Source organism: Entelurus aequoreus, linkage group LG04 (assembly GCF_033978785.1).
Source record: "Entelurus aequoreus isolate RoL-2023_Sb linkage group LG04, RoL_Eaeq_v1.1, whole genome shotgun sequence".
Taxonomy (NCBI): domain Eukaryota; kingdom Metazoa; phylum Chordata; class Actinopteri; order Syngnathiformes; family Syngnathidae; genus Entelurus; species Entelurus aequoreus.
The window spans coordinates 25,943,953-25,962,487 of record NC_084734.1 but is presented as its reverse complement, the minus strand read 5'-3'; the positions used below and the strand labels follow the sequence as shown (position 1 = coordinate 25,962,487).

Sequence of the window (18,535 nt, the reverse complement as noted above, 5' to 3'; positions counted from 1 at the left end):
TGAGACAGCCATGAGTGACACCCATTAATGTCAGACTAATTCTCGGGCCGACAAGCAAATTTTATTCAGTATAATTTGTAACTGTGAAATATATATAAAAAATAAATGTGTTCAGGTAAATCACTAATGGTAACGTAATATACGTTTTGTTCTATTGTATTTTTTGGTTTGAAAAATGTCAAATTTGAGCAAATTGCAAACAGCCCCTTTCAGTGGACAGTTTTCTCATAAGAATAACACTCCCTCCACAAATAAATTTAGTTTTCTCCTTCTCACCCCATCTTTTACCTTTTTCCTACCTTTACGGGGCGCCACATTTTCCCCAATTTGTGTTCCTGTTCCATCTACCCTGTATGATGTTTGTCTGATGTTGAACGGCTTTATGTGGAAAATGTAACTTCATTGTACTTTTTTAAGTGCAATGACAATAAAGTTCCATTCCGTTCCATTGGACAAGTACTTAATGTGTTGTCGACATAAGCGGGACCAGCTTGAACAACTTCCGCTGTATAAAGAAAACAAGTTTAAATGTTTCATTGACTTTAACTGATGTGTGATCCAGGAGAGGGCAGCAGAAAACATGTGGCGCCAGTACCAGACTTTGACCTCGTCTCTATCACAGCAGCTGTGCGAGCAGCTCCGCCTCATTCTGGAACCTACACAAGCTGCCAAGCTTAGGTCAGTACCACCACAACTTACAGCAGACCCCCATTTTGAACAAGATGCCAGTTATACTTTATATGAACACATCTCCAAGTTTTGTTTGTGCTAGCTCTCAAAGAAGTTGTTATAGCTTCACCCATTGTTCCAAATGTATAGTTTGTTTTGGGTAGTGCAGTCAAATGTGCATGTGCTCCTCTGATCATGTCAAATGTCACCTGACTCCACAGAGGTGATTACCGCACAGGAAAACGGCTGAACATGAGAAAAGTGATCCCATACATTGCAAGTCAGTTCCGTAAGGATAAGATATGGTTGAGGAGGACCAAGCCCAGCAAAAGACAGTACCAAATTTGCCTGGCAATAGATGATTCATCCAGTATGGTGGACAACCATTCCAAACAGGTGAGACCTGCAGTCCTTATCCTGTTTCTGTAGGGTTACTGTAGTTGATATTATGACCTTGTTCACACTGCAGGTCAATTCCGTTTAGTTTTTTTTGCCCATATGCGACCTGTTTTAGATTTTTTCATGTCAGTGTGAACAGTGCAATCCCGAATTTTTCATATCACAAATACCACAAGGTCCAAATACCATCACTTCAGTCTTTTGTCATTTAAATATTGTCAACAGGCCACCTCAAACATTTTAGAGCCTTTTTGCTGAATAAATAATGTGGAATTTGTAATATTAACTATGAACGATAAAACACTGAATATTAAGATAGCATATGAACGTCTCTCTACCTCTTTACTTCCTCGACGACTGTCTCGAGAGTGATCTTTTACTATAAAGCAAAATGCAAAAAATATGCAACAAACATGGCAAAGGATAAAAAAACACCCACAAATCCATATAATAAATCAACGTGTTGGCTGAGTGACGTCATTAAGTGGCTGCACTGAGGAAGCATGTTTTCTCTTTAAAGGATAATTAATTTGGCTGTCATCAGCATAACAGTGAAAATAAATTCCATGCCTTTTTAGGATTGAGACGAGTGGCAGTAAATACATGAAAAAAGCGGTGGTACTACTAAATAAGATAGATAATACGTTTTGTATGAAAAACAATACAAACGGTTGTCATATAAATAACTACAGTAGTTTCATGAAGTAATGTAATAATGTACAGCATTTAGTGGAAAGTGGACTCCTAAGATATCTTTTTCGAGCTGCTTTTCCATCAAACACACAGTTAGCAACATGTCCATATTTTTATGGATAAAACCTTTCCTTGGATGGCGTTATATCGACTTACTCTGCTCCAGTATGGTGCAGACAGCCAGTGCTGCGGTCCAACTGCATGTTCTGTCACATTTTTAATGATTTCATTCTTTAATTCTATAAATATCATCCACTTTCTTCATTCCCATTGTTGGAAAAACCAAGTTATGTCTATCTCTAGCTATATCCTATTTTTGTGGTTCTTTCGGAGTTGGCGGTGGCATTCGCTGTGCCAACTAGCGGTCGGGAGGCTCACAACCCGAATTTTTGCTCGCAAACTAAAGCAAACCCATTAGCCGAGGAACGGCTCATATCCGGAAAAACTTGTAAGCTGGGGCACTCCCGAGGTACCACTGTATTTAAAGTTTTGAGGCAGCACTTTTAATTTGACCGGCACAGCTGTTATAAACCTGGTTCATTAGATCAGGAAATGCACTGACAAATTTGCAACATTATGCTACTTTGTGAGTCAAATATTTGCAATGGACAAATTAACAACAATAAACTAGGGATTACTGTATTAGTATTACTTATAAGAATTATTTGTATAGTATCAACATTTGAGCTTTTTGTGTAGACATTATGCCATTGTTTCTCCTTTTTTCCCCATTTTTGTTGTTTGTTTTTTTGTTTTATTTTATTTTTACAATATGACCAGGGCAATACAAAACAATAAACCTCTGGTTTAAGCTATCAATAGAACTAAATGGAAATTTGCACGCGTGTTAAGGCAACATTATGCTACTCAGCAAGTCAAATATTTGCGAGGGACAAATTCGATTGGCAAACGTGACGACGATTGGCCAAAAGGTGCAGAGAAGTTAAGAGGATCATTTGTTGAATGTGCGTGAATTGCTGCGATTGGAACATAGTGAAATCCTGAAGGGTCTGTTGTTTGACCCTCTCTGTATGCACAGCAGTCATGAAAAGGGCCTTCTCAAGACTGTAATAAAAGGTTTGAAGCGTATTTTCATAAAGTCCTCCACACTATGTTTTTAATTTTCCTGAGGGAACTTTCCTGAAGGAATCAATAAAGTACTATCTATCTATCTACACTATATTATGTTCTCCTGTTTAGATAATTCACCTGAACTGATCGTTTGGGTAATCTGTCTTTCAGCTCGCGTTTGAATCCCTTTCAGTGATTGCCAATGCCCTGACTCTGTTGGAAGTTGGACAAGTGTCTGTCTGCAGGTACGCACATTTTTACTCTTGCTGGTTTTTGTTGTGGTTAAATACATCCTCAGGATGATTATTTAATGACTTACAGTTGCGGTAGAAATTACATTTATTTACACAAAGTCTTTTGGAGCTATTTTCTAAACTAGGGCAGATTTCAAGCTCATCATTTTAAATGAATTGTACGTACAGTTGTGGTCAGAAGTTTACATATGCTCACCATGAGCTTGAATGTCTTGGTCATTTTGAACTCTACATGATGAACTAATACGATACTTAGACTTAGACAAACTTTATTGATCCCCAAGGGAAATTGTTCCACACAGTAGTTCAGTTACAAAGAATGGAAAGGAAAAGAATGGAAAGGATAATGCACACAAGGGCACAAAAAGAGGGTGAAAACAAAAGGAATAAAGTAGACAAAAAATGTACCATAGTAGCAATATAAATATAACATATATGTAATATTTACATATTATATATACAGTATATAATATATATACAATTATATATAACAAATCCCAATTACCACGTACAATATTACGGTATATGTAACAGCTGCAGCAAAAAAAAGGGCAGGGGATTTTTTAGAAACAAGAATTGAGTGCACAGTTTTGAATTTTAGAATTTTCTTTAGGGAAGCAAAATGTTTTTCTGTAAGCCGATACCAATAACTTCCTGCTTCTCACCAGTGCCATATTTATATGTATTGTTTTTAAATGTAGATTTAAGTGTAGTTTGTGCACACTTGGAGGTAAAAAAAGACTCAAACAAAGGTGGATTTGACGAAGGCGTCTTCTAAGCATTGTCAAAGCGATGTTGGAATTTCAGGTGGCTAATAAGGTTTGATGTGTTGAAGCTAGATGTTTTTCTTTCCCATCTCGCGAAATGTTTGCAGAACTTTTGGTGCAAATGGCATGCGAAATGTCTTTGTCTGAAACAGTGATATAGTCCCACATGATTGAGGCCATCTTTTTTTTACAATGAGCTCAAGCTTACAGAAAGGTATGTAGGTTGAAAAAAAAAAAAGAGCGCTTGATTTGCTCAACATAACCCGCCTCATTGGTAGGGATGATGTTTGATAAGAAATTATCGAGTTTGAGCCTATTATCGAATCCTATTATCGAATCCTATTATTGAACCGATTCCTTATCGATTCTCTTATCGAGTCCAGATAGGTTGTTGTATATGGAAAAAAACACAATAATTGGTTTAACAAAAGCTCACTTTTATTGAATAAGAAAACAATTTAATCTAATAAATAAATAAATATTGGCTGTTACCCCCCTAAAAAATTTTTTTAAAAATAAATAAATATTGACTGTTGTTGCCCAAAGTATATTAAGTGGGATTTTTCAGAAAAACAAATATATACAGTAACACAAAAACAACCTGTCTTTGTGATCACTATAGGTGTATAAATAATAATATAGTGTTAAATAAAATCAGTCCCTTGGGCACAAAACTGAAAATAATACAGCTCTCCAAAAAGTGCAATTCTGCTGCTATTTGACATAACTGTTTGTTATGATGCTTTGACATTTTTGCACTTTATTTCTTTATTGAAAGAAAATTCTATGAAGAGAAAAGTTGTTTGCAAATGTGGTTACAATGCTAAAAAATTAAAAGTTAAAGCTAAAAAAAGAAATACACTTAATTGAGTTAACATTATTTCTTTATAGGGGGAAAGATGTTATGAGCTAGGGAATATAACAACTACACTACCCAGCATGCAACGGGAGTGACGAGCATGCGCGGTAGCCCCGAAAAGTGTTGTTGCATGTCGTCACGTAAGAATGAGGTTATGAGCACGCTGTGAAAGTAAACGTCAAGAACTCAGCCAACACGCCTCGTCTGTATTATTTATAATTAGACAGACAACACATATACAGTGTGATTTTGTTTTGTTTACAAGGAAAGAAAAACAAAAGTTAAAAAAGGGAGATATATTTTGTATATATATGTATGTGCTGCGGTTGCTTTAAGAACGTTGCGACAGCTGCCGTAAAGGAGGTGCGTTGCTAGCCTGGTTGCTACGTTTCCGGTTGGTCGTAAAAGTGTTCGTCATGTGTTTGTACCCTGCTCAAATCTCTCAGTAAAGTTATTCATTGGATTATACCTTTTGTTTTGAACTTTATTACACCTTGGAGCGCTTTTTCCCGTCCATTGTTTTCCTGCTTTCGCTATCTGCGCCTAATGACTGAGCTACGTGACGTCATTTCTTGTGATGTCACACGGAGCATTTCTGGTCGGGACAGGATTCGTTCCGAGGGATTCGAATAAAGAACCAACTCTTTTTCTTTACTATAGTGGTCTCGATAACGGGTACCGGTTCTCAAAAAGGGATTCGAGTCCAAGGACTAGGTTTTTTTCTTATCGAAAAACCGGGAAAACCGGTTTCGAGTATCATCTCTACTCATTGGAGTATATTTTTTATCTGATTCATTCTTTAGTGTTAATCGGATTTATCAGTTTGATGTCATAGTTCCTTATATTGTCCCGAATTATCGGTCTGATATTAACTTACACAAGTTCGAAGTAACACTTATAGGCTCCAATACTGTCACATAAATCTAAATTAGTTGTGTTGAAGGTTCCAGAATGTCCTTTAACTTGACAAGCACCATTAAGTATTTGTCAGTGATCATGATTGACTGCAGCTGGTAGTTTCTCTTTCAGCAGCATGAAAGGGCTAATAGGATTCAACACTCAGAACAATGGGGAAGTCAGAGCTCAGTGAAGATTTAAAGACAACTGTAGATTTACACACATTGGGAAAGTCTTACATATTTGAACATCTTTAAAGTGGTCATATTATGCAAAATCACTTTTTTACCTGTTTTTGTGTATTCGGGATTCCCATAAGTCCTGATTATTTGAATTCAAACCGTGAAGGCATAGTAGAAATCTCCAAAAACGGTAGAGGTTTACCTGAAGACATCTGCGCGAGTCAGCCATTTTTAATTTTTCCTAGTGGCAGTTGTAGAGCGCTTGAAATAAACCGTTACAGACCCCAAATTAATCAAATGTGCTCTTGATAAGTGTGTGATAAAACTTCTGGTTGAAAGTGCATAAGGAGCAGAGCAGGACAACCACCAATAATAATTCACCTTGCAATGAGAAACGTCATAAAGGTGTGTGTGTCTTTCATTTGAATGAAACCCTTTTTTGTTGTCCTACAAAGTTTTGGCGAGCAGGTGCAGCTTCTCCACCCCTTCCAGCTGCAGTTCAACGATGAGTCTGGTGCTCGCATCCTCCGACAATGTCAGTTCCAGCAGAAGAAGACCAGAATTGCTCAGGTAGAAATCCCGTTGGTGTTCTATGCTTTGTTACGGATGATGTCAAGTCTACAGTATCAGCGGTTGTTTGTGTGTACCGTATTTTCTGGACCATATGGCACACCGGATTATAAGGCGCACTGACTGATTTTCATACAAAAGGCGCATTTTATGATTTTTTTTCTAAATGTAAAACACTTCCTTGTGGTCTACATAACATGTAATGGTGGTTCTTTGGTCAAAATGTTGCATAGCTTATGTTTTACAGATCATCTTCAAATCACTTTCTGACAGTCTCATCAGGATGCGCCGTTTTGTGGGCGGTCTTATTTACGTGGCTCACCTTCGACAGCGTCTTCTCCCCGTCATCTGTGTTGTAGCGGTGAAGCGTGCAAGGACGGGAGTGGAAGAAGTGTGAAAAGATGGAGCTAACTGTTTTAATGACATTCACACTTTACTTAAATCAATAACGGAGCAGCATCTCCTCATCCGTGGCTCACTAGTGCAACAAACCGTCCGACCGGAACTCTCCAATAACTAAAGTTCCGTGGGTGAATTATGTAAACTCACTAAACTTGTAGTTTTTAGCGCTTCCATAGCGAGATGTAAGTTAGAACTTTACGCTACTTTATATTAGAAATGGCAACAGCAAAGGGTGAATACCCCATAACAAGAAGATAGAGAAAAAGAAGAAGCTTATCGACTACGGCATCGGTACCGACTACAGTGGCGGACGTGCGCAAATTTTCAGGACTTATGCGGATTTCAAATACACATCAGCAGGTACCAGAAGGTAAGAAAAGTTGGTTTTGCATAATATTGTGAAACAAAACGCCAGGTAATACAGTATGTCTGCTAATGGGTGCCATTTTGCGGTCCTTATACACACACCATAGTAATACTTGTATCTCTGACTACGGTAGCCGTAATGGGCCGACAATCCATCAAGCGGTGCGGCTTCAAAATAATACTAAAGCATTTTGACCGATTTTTGAGTGCCGTGTGTAATGTTCTTTATTTTCAATGTAACATTTAAATTTGTTGCGTTGTCTGAGTGTCTTATTGCAGTCTACACATATCTCTTATGTGTGACTACCATCTACTGGTCACACTTATCATTACACCATCTACCAAATAAAATTGCTTCGAGGTCGGTAAGCACAACCAGAATTATTCCGTACATTAGGCGCACTGTCGATTTTTGAGAAAATTCAAGGATTTTAAGGGCGTCTTATAGTCCGAAAAATACGGTACATGTGCCCGGTGCAGTGGGTAGTCAGCTGCCAGAGGCCCCAGCTCCCTGTATGTCTGAACAGGATATGTGGATGGATAGCCTAGAAAAGATTTGGTTTTTATCAACATTGAGAATTTTTTGTTTTACAAAAGTGTACATAGTTTATTTTACTGTGAAGTACTGACTTTCTGTGCCTCATGCAGTTTCTAGAGAGTTCCACCAAGATGTTTCTTGCAGCACGACAGCAGTTTCCAGGATCTACAAATTTAGGTAATTACTCAAACTTCACATTTATTACTCACTTTGTCCCTAACATGAAACCGATTACTCTAATGCAGAATGTCCAAAGTACGACCCTCAGCTAATTTTTTATTGGCCCTTGGCACTTTTTATATTATTATTAACTCTACAATAGCATTAGCCACTAGATGAGACCAAACCAATCACAGCATGCTATTCAGTGTTGTGGCCACTGATTGGCCCAGCCACAGACAACATTACTATACTGTATTAAAAGAGTGTAACGGTCACTATTTGGGTGTTATTTCAAGTCTAGAGAGCTCTCATAATTTTAAAACCTATATTTAGAAAGTCGTCAACAGGTTTTTCATGCGCTAGCAATTAGAGATGTCCAATAATATCGGACTGCCGATATTATCGGCCGATAAATGTTTTAAAATGTAATATCGGAAATTATTGGTATCTGTTTCAAAAAGTAAAATTTATGACTTTTTAAAACGCCGCTGTGTACACGGACGTAGGGAGAAGTACAGAGCGCCAATAAACCTTAAAGGCACTGCCTTTGCGTGCCGGCCCAATCACATAATATCTACGGCTTTTCACACACACACAAGTGAATGCAAGGCATACTTGGTCAACAGCCATACAGGTCTCACTGAGGGTGAACGTATAAACAACTTTAACACTGTTACAAATATGCGCCACACTGTGAACACACACCAAACAAGAATGACAAACACATTCGGGAGTACATCCACACCGTAGCACAACATAAACACAACAGAACAAATACCCAGAACCCCTTGCAGCACTAACTCTTCCGGGGCGCTACAATATACACCCCCGCTACCCCCTACCCCGCCCACCCAACCCCGCCCACCTCAACCTCCTCATGCTCTCTCAGGGAGAGCATGTCCCAAATTCCAAGCTGCTGTTTTGAGGCATGTTAAAAAAAATAATGCACTTTGTGACTTCAATAATAAATATGGCAGTGCCATGTTGGCATTTGTTTCCATAACTTGAGTTGATTTATTTTGGAAAACCTTGTTACATTGTTTAATACATCCAGCGGGGCATCACAACAAAATTAGGCATAATAATGTGTTAATTCCACGACTGTATATATATCGGTATCGGTTGATATCGGAATCGGTAATTATGAGTTGGACAATATCGGATATCTGCAAAAAAGCCATTATCGGACATCTCTACTAGCAATGAAAATATTTGATTTATAATTAATAATTCCTACATCACAGAAACAGTCAAGCATGGAAGCAATTAGCAACAATAAACAAGGGCCCAATCACATAATATCTACGGATTTTCACACACACAAGTGAATGAAACGCATACTTGGTCAACAGCCATACAGGTCACACTGAGGGTGCCCGTATAAACAACTTGAACACTGTTACAAATATGCGCCACACTGTGAACCCACACCAAACAAGAATGACAAACACATTCGGGAGAACATCCGCGCCGTAACACAACATAAACACAACATAAACACAACAGAACAAATACCCAGAACCCCTTGCAGCACTAACTCTTCCGGGGCGCTACAATATACACCCCCCGCTTCCCCCTACCAGTGCCATGTTGGCATTTGTTTCCATAACTTGAGTTGATTTATTTTGGAAAATCTTGTTACATTGTTTAATGCTTCCAGCGGGGCATCACAATAAAATTAGGCATAATAATGTGTTAATTCCACGACTGTATATATATCGGTATCGGTTGATATCGGAATCGGTAATTAAGAGTTGGACAATATCGGATATCGGCAAAAAAGCCATTATCGGACATCTCTACTAGCAATGAAAATATTTGATTTATAATTAATAATTCCTACATCACAGAAACAGTCAAGCATGGAAGCAATTAGCAACAATAAACAAGGGATTGCTGTATTAGTATTATTTATAAGTATTACTTGTATAGTATCATCATTTGAGCTTTTTCTGTAGACATTATGCCATTTTGTTGTTTGTTTGTTTTTTTGTTTCATTTTGTTTGTACAATATAACCAGGGCAATACAAAACAATAAACCTCTGGTTTAAGCTATCAATAGAACTGAATGGTAAACATTTTAAAGCATAAAGAATGTTGACTTCTCCCTGCAGAGACGTCCCAGCTACTGCTGGTCGTGTCGGATGGTCGAGGACTGTTCCTTGAAGGGAAAGAGCGAGTGATGGCGGAAATACGAGCGGCACGCAGTGCAAACGTGTTCCTCATTTTTGTGGTACTTGACAGCCTTTCCTCACGGGTAAGCAACAGTATTTTGCTTTTTTTTTTCTACGTACAAGATGTACATTTTGTACAGATGTTTTTGTTGTCATTCATTTGTGGATCCGCAGCAAATTTTAATAAGTACATCCTTGGATGAATATCTAGTACTAGGGTGGTGACAAGATGTCATAAAGGTTTGTGCCTGCTTCACTTTTAAGGTCACGGTTTGGTTTGTTTGGGGAACAAAATGCATAACTGTTATGAATACTTAATTTTCGAACCATTTTCCATTTTCGAGTCTATTTTCATTAAGCGCACCGGATAATAAGGCGCATAAAAGGGGTTATATTGTATTTTGTTTTCTACATTTAAAACACTTCCTTTTGGTCTACCTAGCATGAAATTGTGTTTTTTTCTTCAAGCCCCTTCTGACCGTCTCTCAAGGATGTGCCGTCTTATTTACGTGCCTCCACTTCGACAGCGTCTTCTCCCTGTCATTTTTGTTGTATTGGTAGTTTTTAGCGCTTACAGAGCGAGTCTCCTGACATACATAAGTTAGAACTTTACACTACTTCGTATTCGAAGTGGCAACAGCTTAGGATGTATACCACACAACAAGAGATAAGAGAAAAAGAAGGAGCTTATTGACTACGGCATGTACTTTAATGGCGGACGTGTGCAAATTTTCGGGACTTAGGCAGATCCCAAATACCAATAGGTAGGAAAAGTTGGTTTTGCATAATAGTGCAAAACAAAATGCCTGATAATATCTCCTTATAGGTGCCATTTTGGGGTCCTTACACACGGCTTCGTAGCCTATAAAAGACTTAGACTTCCTTTTATTGTCATTCACATTTGAACTTTACAGTACAGATAAGAACAAAATGTTGTTGCATTAGCTCAGGGGTAGGGAACCTATGGCTCTAGAGCCAGATGTGGCTCTTTTGATGACTGCATCTGGCTCTCAGATAAATCTTAGCTGACACTGCTTAACACGATAAGTAATGAATAATTCCGCTGGTAATCAGTTTTAAAAATAACCACGTATCAACCAGACTACAAAGCCATCAGCAAAACCATGCAGCACCAGAAGTCGCATTAATGGCAAGTATTTTATTTATTGATGGTTACCTTCAGAATAACAATGTCATTAAAAAGAATAAGAGACTTATTATACTCAAAAATGTTGGTCTTACTTAAAAATGCACGCATTTAGTTGTATTCGGTGTTAAAAAATATTATATGGCTCTCGCAGGAATATATTTTGAAATATTTGGCTTTCATGGCTCTCTCAGCCAAAAAGGTTCCTGACCCCTGCATTAGCTCATTGTAGTGCAGGATAAAAGAGCAATATGGTGCAGATATAAATAAATAGATTATTGTACAGATAAATATATTGCACTTTTGCATATGCATCCACATTTATGGATGTATGTTATATTGTCTTTATATTCCAGCGAGTTAATCCGTTTTTGGGGGGAATTGAGGGGATTATTTTAATGCATTCAATAGTCTTATGGCCTGAGGGAAGAAGCAGTTACCTGGAGGTGCTGCTACGGAGGCTGTGGAACCTCTTTCAAGAGTCCAGCAGTGAAAACAGTCCTTGGTGGGGGTGGGAGGAGTCTCTGCAGATTTTCTGAGCCCTGGTCAGGCAGCGGCTTTTTGCCATCTCCTGGATAGGAGGAAGAGGAGTCCTGATGATCTTTTCCGTCGTCCTCACCACTCTCTGGAGAGACTTCCAGTCTGAGGCACTGCAGGCTCCAGTCCAGACAGAGATAAAAGTCATACTAAAACATTTTGACAGATTTTTGAACGCTGTGGGTAATGTTCTATAATCTCAATGAAACACCAAAGTTTTGGTCTTGCTTGCTTACCGGTACTTGCGAGCGTCAACCCGCAACAGTGTTCATTTTTGAAAGCATTTTTAAATGTAGTTTTAGTCATTGTTACACCATTTACTACATAAAACTAGTTTGGGTCAGTAAGCATGACCAGAATGAATACATACAAGAGGCGCACAGGGTTTAAAGGCGCACTGTCGATTTTTGAGAAAATGAAGGGCGTGGCGTGGCGAAGTTGGTAGAGTGGCTGTGCCAGCAATCGGAGTGTTGCTGGTTACTGGGGTTCAATTCCCACCTTCTACCTTCCTAGTCATGTCCGTTGTGTCCTTAGGCAAGACACTTCACCCTTTGCCTCTGATGGCTGCTGGTTAGCGCCTTGCATGGCAGCTCCCGCCATCAGTGTGTGAATGTGTGTGTGAATGGGTAAATGTGGAAATACTGTCAAAGCGCTTTGAGTACCTTGAAGGTAGAAAAGCGCTATACAAGTATAACCCATTTACCATTTATCATTTATAAATTATAGTCTGAAAAATACGGTTTATGCTAAGCTATCTGAACAAAATATCCACAGCTTAGTTAGCTTTGTGTTATAAATGACAAAGCAAATGAGTGTAATATCTACTCATATAGCTCATTGATAATGAATGTATTTGTAGTAATGTTCGTCATCACTTGAAGTACATTCTTAGTGACTCCAGTTTGTAGTCCCATTCTACATCTCAACTTCTGTCTCAGTGGTTTGGATGGGGAGTTACGAGCCGTTGGGGCGCCGTCACGCTGTACCACAGGGATGTCAAACTGGTTTTCATTGAGGGCCACAGGGCAGTTATGGCTGCCATCAGAGGGCCGCTTGTAACAGTGAATAATGTATGAATTTTCCTCTGGATTTCATTATTATATAAATTGTTTTAAGTAGACTGTCGATTTTACAGTAAAAACTTTACATTTAGAAAATGTTACTGTAAAATAGTGTTGTTGGTTTTTTCCCCCCAACATTTTACAGTAAATGGAAAAACAATACCACTGTTTTTTGGGAGGGGGGTTTTAACGGAAAAAGCTGGTCTTTCCATTTACAGTAATACAACAATAATAAAACAACAACTGTAGATTTTACAGTCAAAAACTGGCAGCTCAGTCAACAAAATTTTAACGCAAAAAACAGTACCGTAGTTTTTTTCAATCTACAGTAATATGCTGTAAAGAACAACGTAAAATGTATTGTCATTCTTATTAATTTGATGGGTAGTTTGCTGTAAAGTTAAGTATTTTTATTTAGACAAAAACATGTTCGGAAAGTATGATAATATACTGTAATATTTGTGGCAATATTGGATACTATTAAAGTTTAAAAGGCATGCAATTTCAAACAGTACATACACTACCGTTCAAAAGTTTGGGGTCACATTGCACTGTACTTTTCAATGAAGATAACTTTAAACTAGTCTTAACTTTAAAGAAATACACTCTATACATTGCTAATGTGGTAAATGACTATTCTAGCTGCAAATGTCTGGTTTTTGGTGCAATATCTACATAGGTGTATAGAGGCCCATTTCCAGAAACTATCACTCCAGTGTTCTAATGGTACAATGTGTTTGCTCATTGGCTCAGAAGGCTAATTGATGATTAGAAAACCCTTGTGCAATCATGTTCACACATCTGAAAACAGTTTAGCTCGTTACAGAAGCTACAAAACTGACCTTCCTTTGAGCAGATTGAGTTTCTGGAGCATCACATTTGTGGGGTCAATTAAACGCTCAAAATGGACAGAAAAAGAGAACTTTCATCTGAAACTCGACAATCTATTCTTGTTCTTAGAAATGAAGGCTATTCCACAAAATGTTTGGGTGACCCCAAACTTTTGAACGGTGGTGTATATTTTTTCTGTCAAAATGCAAAAAAATCAATTACATTTAGTGCGAAAATAAGGACTTTATTGACACATATCATTTCCAGGTGTTTGCGGGCCAGATAAAATGATGTCATGGGCCAGATCTGGCCCCTGGACCTTGAGTTTGACACCTGTGCTGTAGCATAATGAAGCCTTTAATATTCATTCATCCCAGATTTATACAACATTAAAAAATGGAGACACAAAGTTATCACCTTCAGAAGCTAATAACTAAACCCAAGATCGATAAAGTCATGACCTTCTTGTCAGTTGAAGTACCGTAATTTCCGGACTATAAGCCGCACCTGACTATAAGCCGCACCAGCCAAATTTAGGGGAAAATACAGATTGCTCCATATATAAGCCGCACCCGACTATAAGCCGCAGGGTTTTGATGTGTAATTAGCGTAGTATATAGGGGTTCCTGCTACCACGGAGGGGATTGTCGGGACAGAGATGACTGTTTGGGAACGCAAAGCGTCCCATTTATTAACAATAAATCTTTCAATCATTCAATCAAACTTTCACATCTTTGACATGGCGAACAGCATTCGTGCAGAGTACAAATAATACAACGCTGCAAAGTAATACAAAGTGCTCGCCTGTACGTTATCAAAATAACCAGCCTACCGGTATATGAAAAGTCAGTCTTTAATCATTGTGTCATCGTCTTCCTCCTGCGTACTAAAACCACCCAAATCCTCTTCGTCGGTGTCGGAGAAGAACAGGCCGTATATAAGCTGCACCCTTGTATAAGCCGCAGGGACCAGAACGAGGGGAAAAAGTGGCGGCTTATAGTCCGGAAATTACGGTATTTAGGAAAATGTGTGAAGTAATTCCTTGTGTTCTAACACAGGACTCCATCCTGGACATCAGAGTTCCAGTATTCAAAGGACCGGGAGAGCTGCCAGAGATCCGCTCCTACATGGACGAATTCCCCTTCCCGTTCTACGTCATCCTGCGAGATGTCAACGCCCTGCCAGAGACCCTGAGCGATGCACTGCGGCAGTGGTTTGAACTGGTCACGGCCGATGACCTGTGACCCCTTCTTGGTGGACCTTTTCATCACGGAAGCAAATCAGCAGGCATGCCGCACCTGTTATGTGCCTTCATTTTCATACATTTTAGGACAATGTGCTCAAATTATTTGATGAGCTTGATAGAAACATTTACAGGTGTGTTATTATTTTTTTTTATCTTAATCAGGTAGCATCTGTCTGTCGTGGTCGCATGAAGTTGCATATGAAGAGAGTCTTTGATGCTTGAATCAGTGAAGACAAAGTAGTACAGTATGTGATCATAGAAAGTTATTTGGTTTGTGTCAAAGACTTTGACCATCGCCAAGAAACGATAGACTTGGCCTGCAAAACAAATAACATGGCAAGATCTAATCACACCATTTTTACAAGAAACATTTCAGACCTTTTTGCCATCCAGGCCCGCAGCTTTTATGAATTATGTATTAAATTATTCAAGAGGAGCTGTTGCGGAAATATAAATCATGATAATCTTGAAATCATGATACAAGGCTTTTGATAATAAACTGTTTACAGGATCGCTCTGTTCTTGTTATTTCACAGATTTTACTGCAGAATTACTGTAGGTCAGCTTGTATTTTTGCTTTAAGCGTGAAGAAGCAAAGAATGCACTACCGACTTGGTAAGACCTGATAAGTCCGAAATAGAAAGAGATGATACGGTGTGGCGAAGTTGGTAGAGGGGCCGTGCCAGCAATCGGAGGGTTGCTGGTTACTGGGGTTCAATCCCCACCTTCTACCATCCTAGTCACGTCCGTTGTGTCCTTGGGCAAGACACTTCACCCTTGCTCCTGACGCTTGCTGGGTAGCGCCTTGCATGGCAGCTCCCGCCATCAGTGTGTGAATGTGGAGATACTGTCAAAGCGCTTTGAGTACCTTGAAGGTAGAAAAGCGCTATACAAGTATAACCCATTTATCATTTATTTATTATCTGCTCACCGATGCTACCTGGTGGTTGTTTGAGCACACTGCAGCTCGTCCTGAATAGTCCCACTCAAATGCTTTAGTCCCACGCATGATTCTCACAGGAATGAGGCAAAGATACATCCTAACCATCTGTAGGGAAAACCATCCAATACGAATTGTACTGCACCAGTATTGTTTTATACAGTAGTAACAAACTAAAGTGGACTTAAGCTGTGTTTTTACTGTTTGCATTGGCCCACAACTCACAACACAAACTACGTCCGCTTCTGCCGAGCTGCCTGGACAAATTTTAGAAACCAGGTTGTGAACCTGCGCCATTTTGGAAAAAAAGCCTTAAATGTTTGTGCCTCTTTAGCGTACCGCCATCCTTTTTGAGTTGGTAAAGATTCAAGCTTTTGGTTATGATGTTATATTCCAAGTTAAACAAATGAATCTTATTGTCATGGAATTTATTCTGTAGATATTAAATCAAAGCATAACTAAATGTGTAAATGTGCACCAGCTAGTTGTAAGTGAAAAAACAACTAGCTGCCAGAAAATGTATCTCCTATATCCCCAAACAATTCCCTATTGGTGCATTTTACGCCTGTTGTTTTATCATTCTACATGTATTCTAGTCAACAAAATGAAGTTTCTCATATTATTCTCAATAATAACTTGCATCTATTTCTCAATCCATTTCTCCATTTCTTAAGGATAAGACAACAGTGCATAAAGTCTTTAATATGAATACATAAATGAAATTAGTATAAATAAATACGATTTGAATAGTAATATAAATGTTATTGTTAAAGTGTTAAAAAAGTATGTTATTTTTTGGTGTTATTGTTTATATGTTTTTAGGGATGTCCGATAATGGCTTTTTGCCGATATCCGATATTGTCCAACTCTTTAATTACCGATACCGATATCAACCGATACTGATATATACAGTTGTGGAATTAACACATTATTATGCCTAATTTGGACAACCAGGTATGGTGAAGATAAGGTCCTTTAAAAAAAATAAAATAAAAATAATAAATTAAAAACATTTTCTTGAATAATAAAGAAAGTAAAACAATATAAAAACAGTTACATAGAAACTAGTAATTAATGAAAATGAGTAAAATTAACTGTTAAAGGTTAGTACTATTAGTGGACCAGCAGCACACACAATCGTGTGCTTACGGACTCTATCCCTTGCAGACTGTATTGATCTATATTGATATATAATGTAGGAACCAGAATATTAATAACAGAAAGAAACAACCCTTTTGTGTGAATGAGTGTAAATGGGGGAAGGAGGTTTTTTGGGTTGGTGCACTAATTGTAAGTGTATCTTGTGTTTTTTATGTTGATTTAATAAAAATAAAAATAAAAACGATACCGATAATAAAAAAAACTACCGATAATTTCCGATATTACATTTTAAAGCATTTATCGGCCGATAATATCGGCAGGCCGATACTATCGGACATCTCTTTATTTTTTTATATATACATTCAAACTTAAAGTTGTCAAATATATCTGACTCACCCTGCAATGTATACATAAACACATTTTAAGTTATCAATAGTAATACAATTTAGGGGTCATGATAACATTTCTGTATTTCAGACATTCACACCTGAAGACAATTGTGTCACGCATGTTTCTGGACTGTAGAAAACCGCAAACTCCGCTCAAAGATCCTGACAGTGAGGCCACCAATAATAAAATAGTATTTTTATTTTGTATGGGATTTTATCTTCCATATTGTGTAGTGTAGGATCTTCCTTCTAGAGCAGCGGTGTCAAAGTCGTTTTCACTGAGAGCCACAACGCAGTTATGTTTGGCCCCATAGGGCTGCTTTTAACAGTGAATTCTGTTTTTACACAATGTTTTAAAGCATTTTTTTAGTACATTTAAAAAATAAAATAAAATGTAAAAATAAATATGGTAAGTTGCAATAACTTCACTTCAAAATTTAGTGTATATTACTGTAAATGGAAAAACAGTACTGCTGTTTTTATGGTGAAAAAAAAGGCAGCTCAGTTGCCAGAATTTTACTGTAAAAATTACATTTGTTTTTTTACTGTAAATTAAAAAAAACTGCAATTTTACTGTAAAAATTACATTGTTTTTTGTACTCTAAATTTTAAAAAAAAATGCAATTTTACTGTAAAATTTTGGCACCTGGGCTGCCAGTTTTTTTTAGTTGTTTTTTTTACGCAAATCAACAACTGTACATTTTTTGTCCATCCATCCATCCATTTCTACCGCTTGTCCCTTTTGGGGTCGTGGGGGGGGGGGTCGCTGGAGCCTATCTCAGCTGCATTCGAGCGGTCGGCGGGGTTCACCCTGGACAAGTCAAAATGCCAAAACGGCACCACAGTTTATTACAGTAAAAAAAAAAAGTACAGTCTTTTTTCATTTAGTGAAAAATGCTGTAAAAACCACAGTAAAATTCACAATTTCACCATGAAAACTATTGCTACTTTTACATTGCACAATTTGATGATTTTAAATCATTATTATTAGTTTTCATTTCTATTTAAAAATGGTTTGAATGTTTGATAATATATATTTTTGCATAGTTAGACAATATTTAAGTTAACATAATTTGCGATTAAAAGGAGTACATATATTTTTTTTCTCCCAAAATAGAAACAATACATTTAGTAAGAAGAGTTACAGTACTTTATTGGCACATATTATTTCCAGCATTTCGAGGGCCAAATTAAATGATGTGGCGTGCCACATCTGGCCCCCGGGCCTTGATTTTTTAAAGAATGAGAAAAGTATGCACAGCAGTTATTCTCCACTCCA

At 37.9% G+C, this 18,535-nt stretch overlaps 1 protein-coding gene across 2 annotated transcripts in view; it reads left to right on the top strand.

Moving 5' to 3' along the window:
• Positions 1–15,337, top strand: part of mdn1 (midasin AAA ATPase 1) — a 194,309-nt gene extending 178,972 nt beyond the window's left edge. For both annotated transcript variants that reach the window (XM_062044455.1, XM_062044454.1), the window contains exons 96-102: positions 563–678; positions 891–1,065; positions 3,004–3,077; positions 6,247–6,361; positions 7,778–7,844; positions 9,945–10,087; positions 14,639–15,337. In XM_062044455.1, the coding sequence (XP_061900439.1) occupies positions 563–678; positions 891–1,065; positions 3,004–3,077; positions 6,247–6,361; positions 7,778–7,844; positions 9,945–10,087; positions 14,639–14,824 (876 nt within the window). In that variant the 3' untranslated portion in view covers positions 14,825–15,337. The remainder of the gene's footprint in view (positions 1–562; positions 679–890; positions 1,066–3,003; positions 3,078–6,246; positions 6,362–7,777; positions 7,845–9,944; positions 10,088–14,638) is intronic.
• The last annotated feature ends 3,198 nt before the right edge of the window (positions 15,338–18,535 follow it).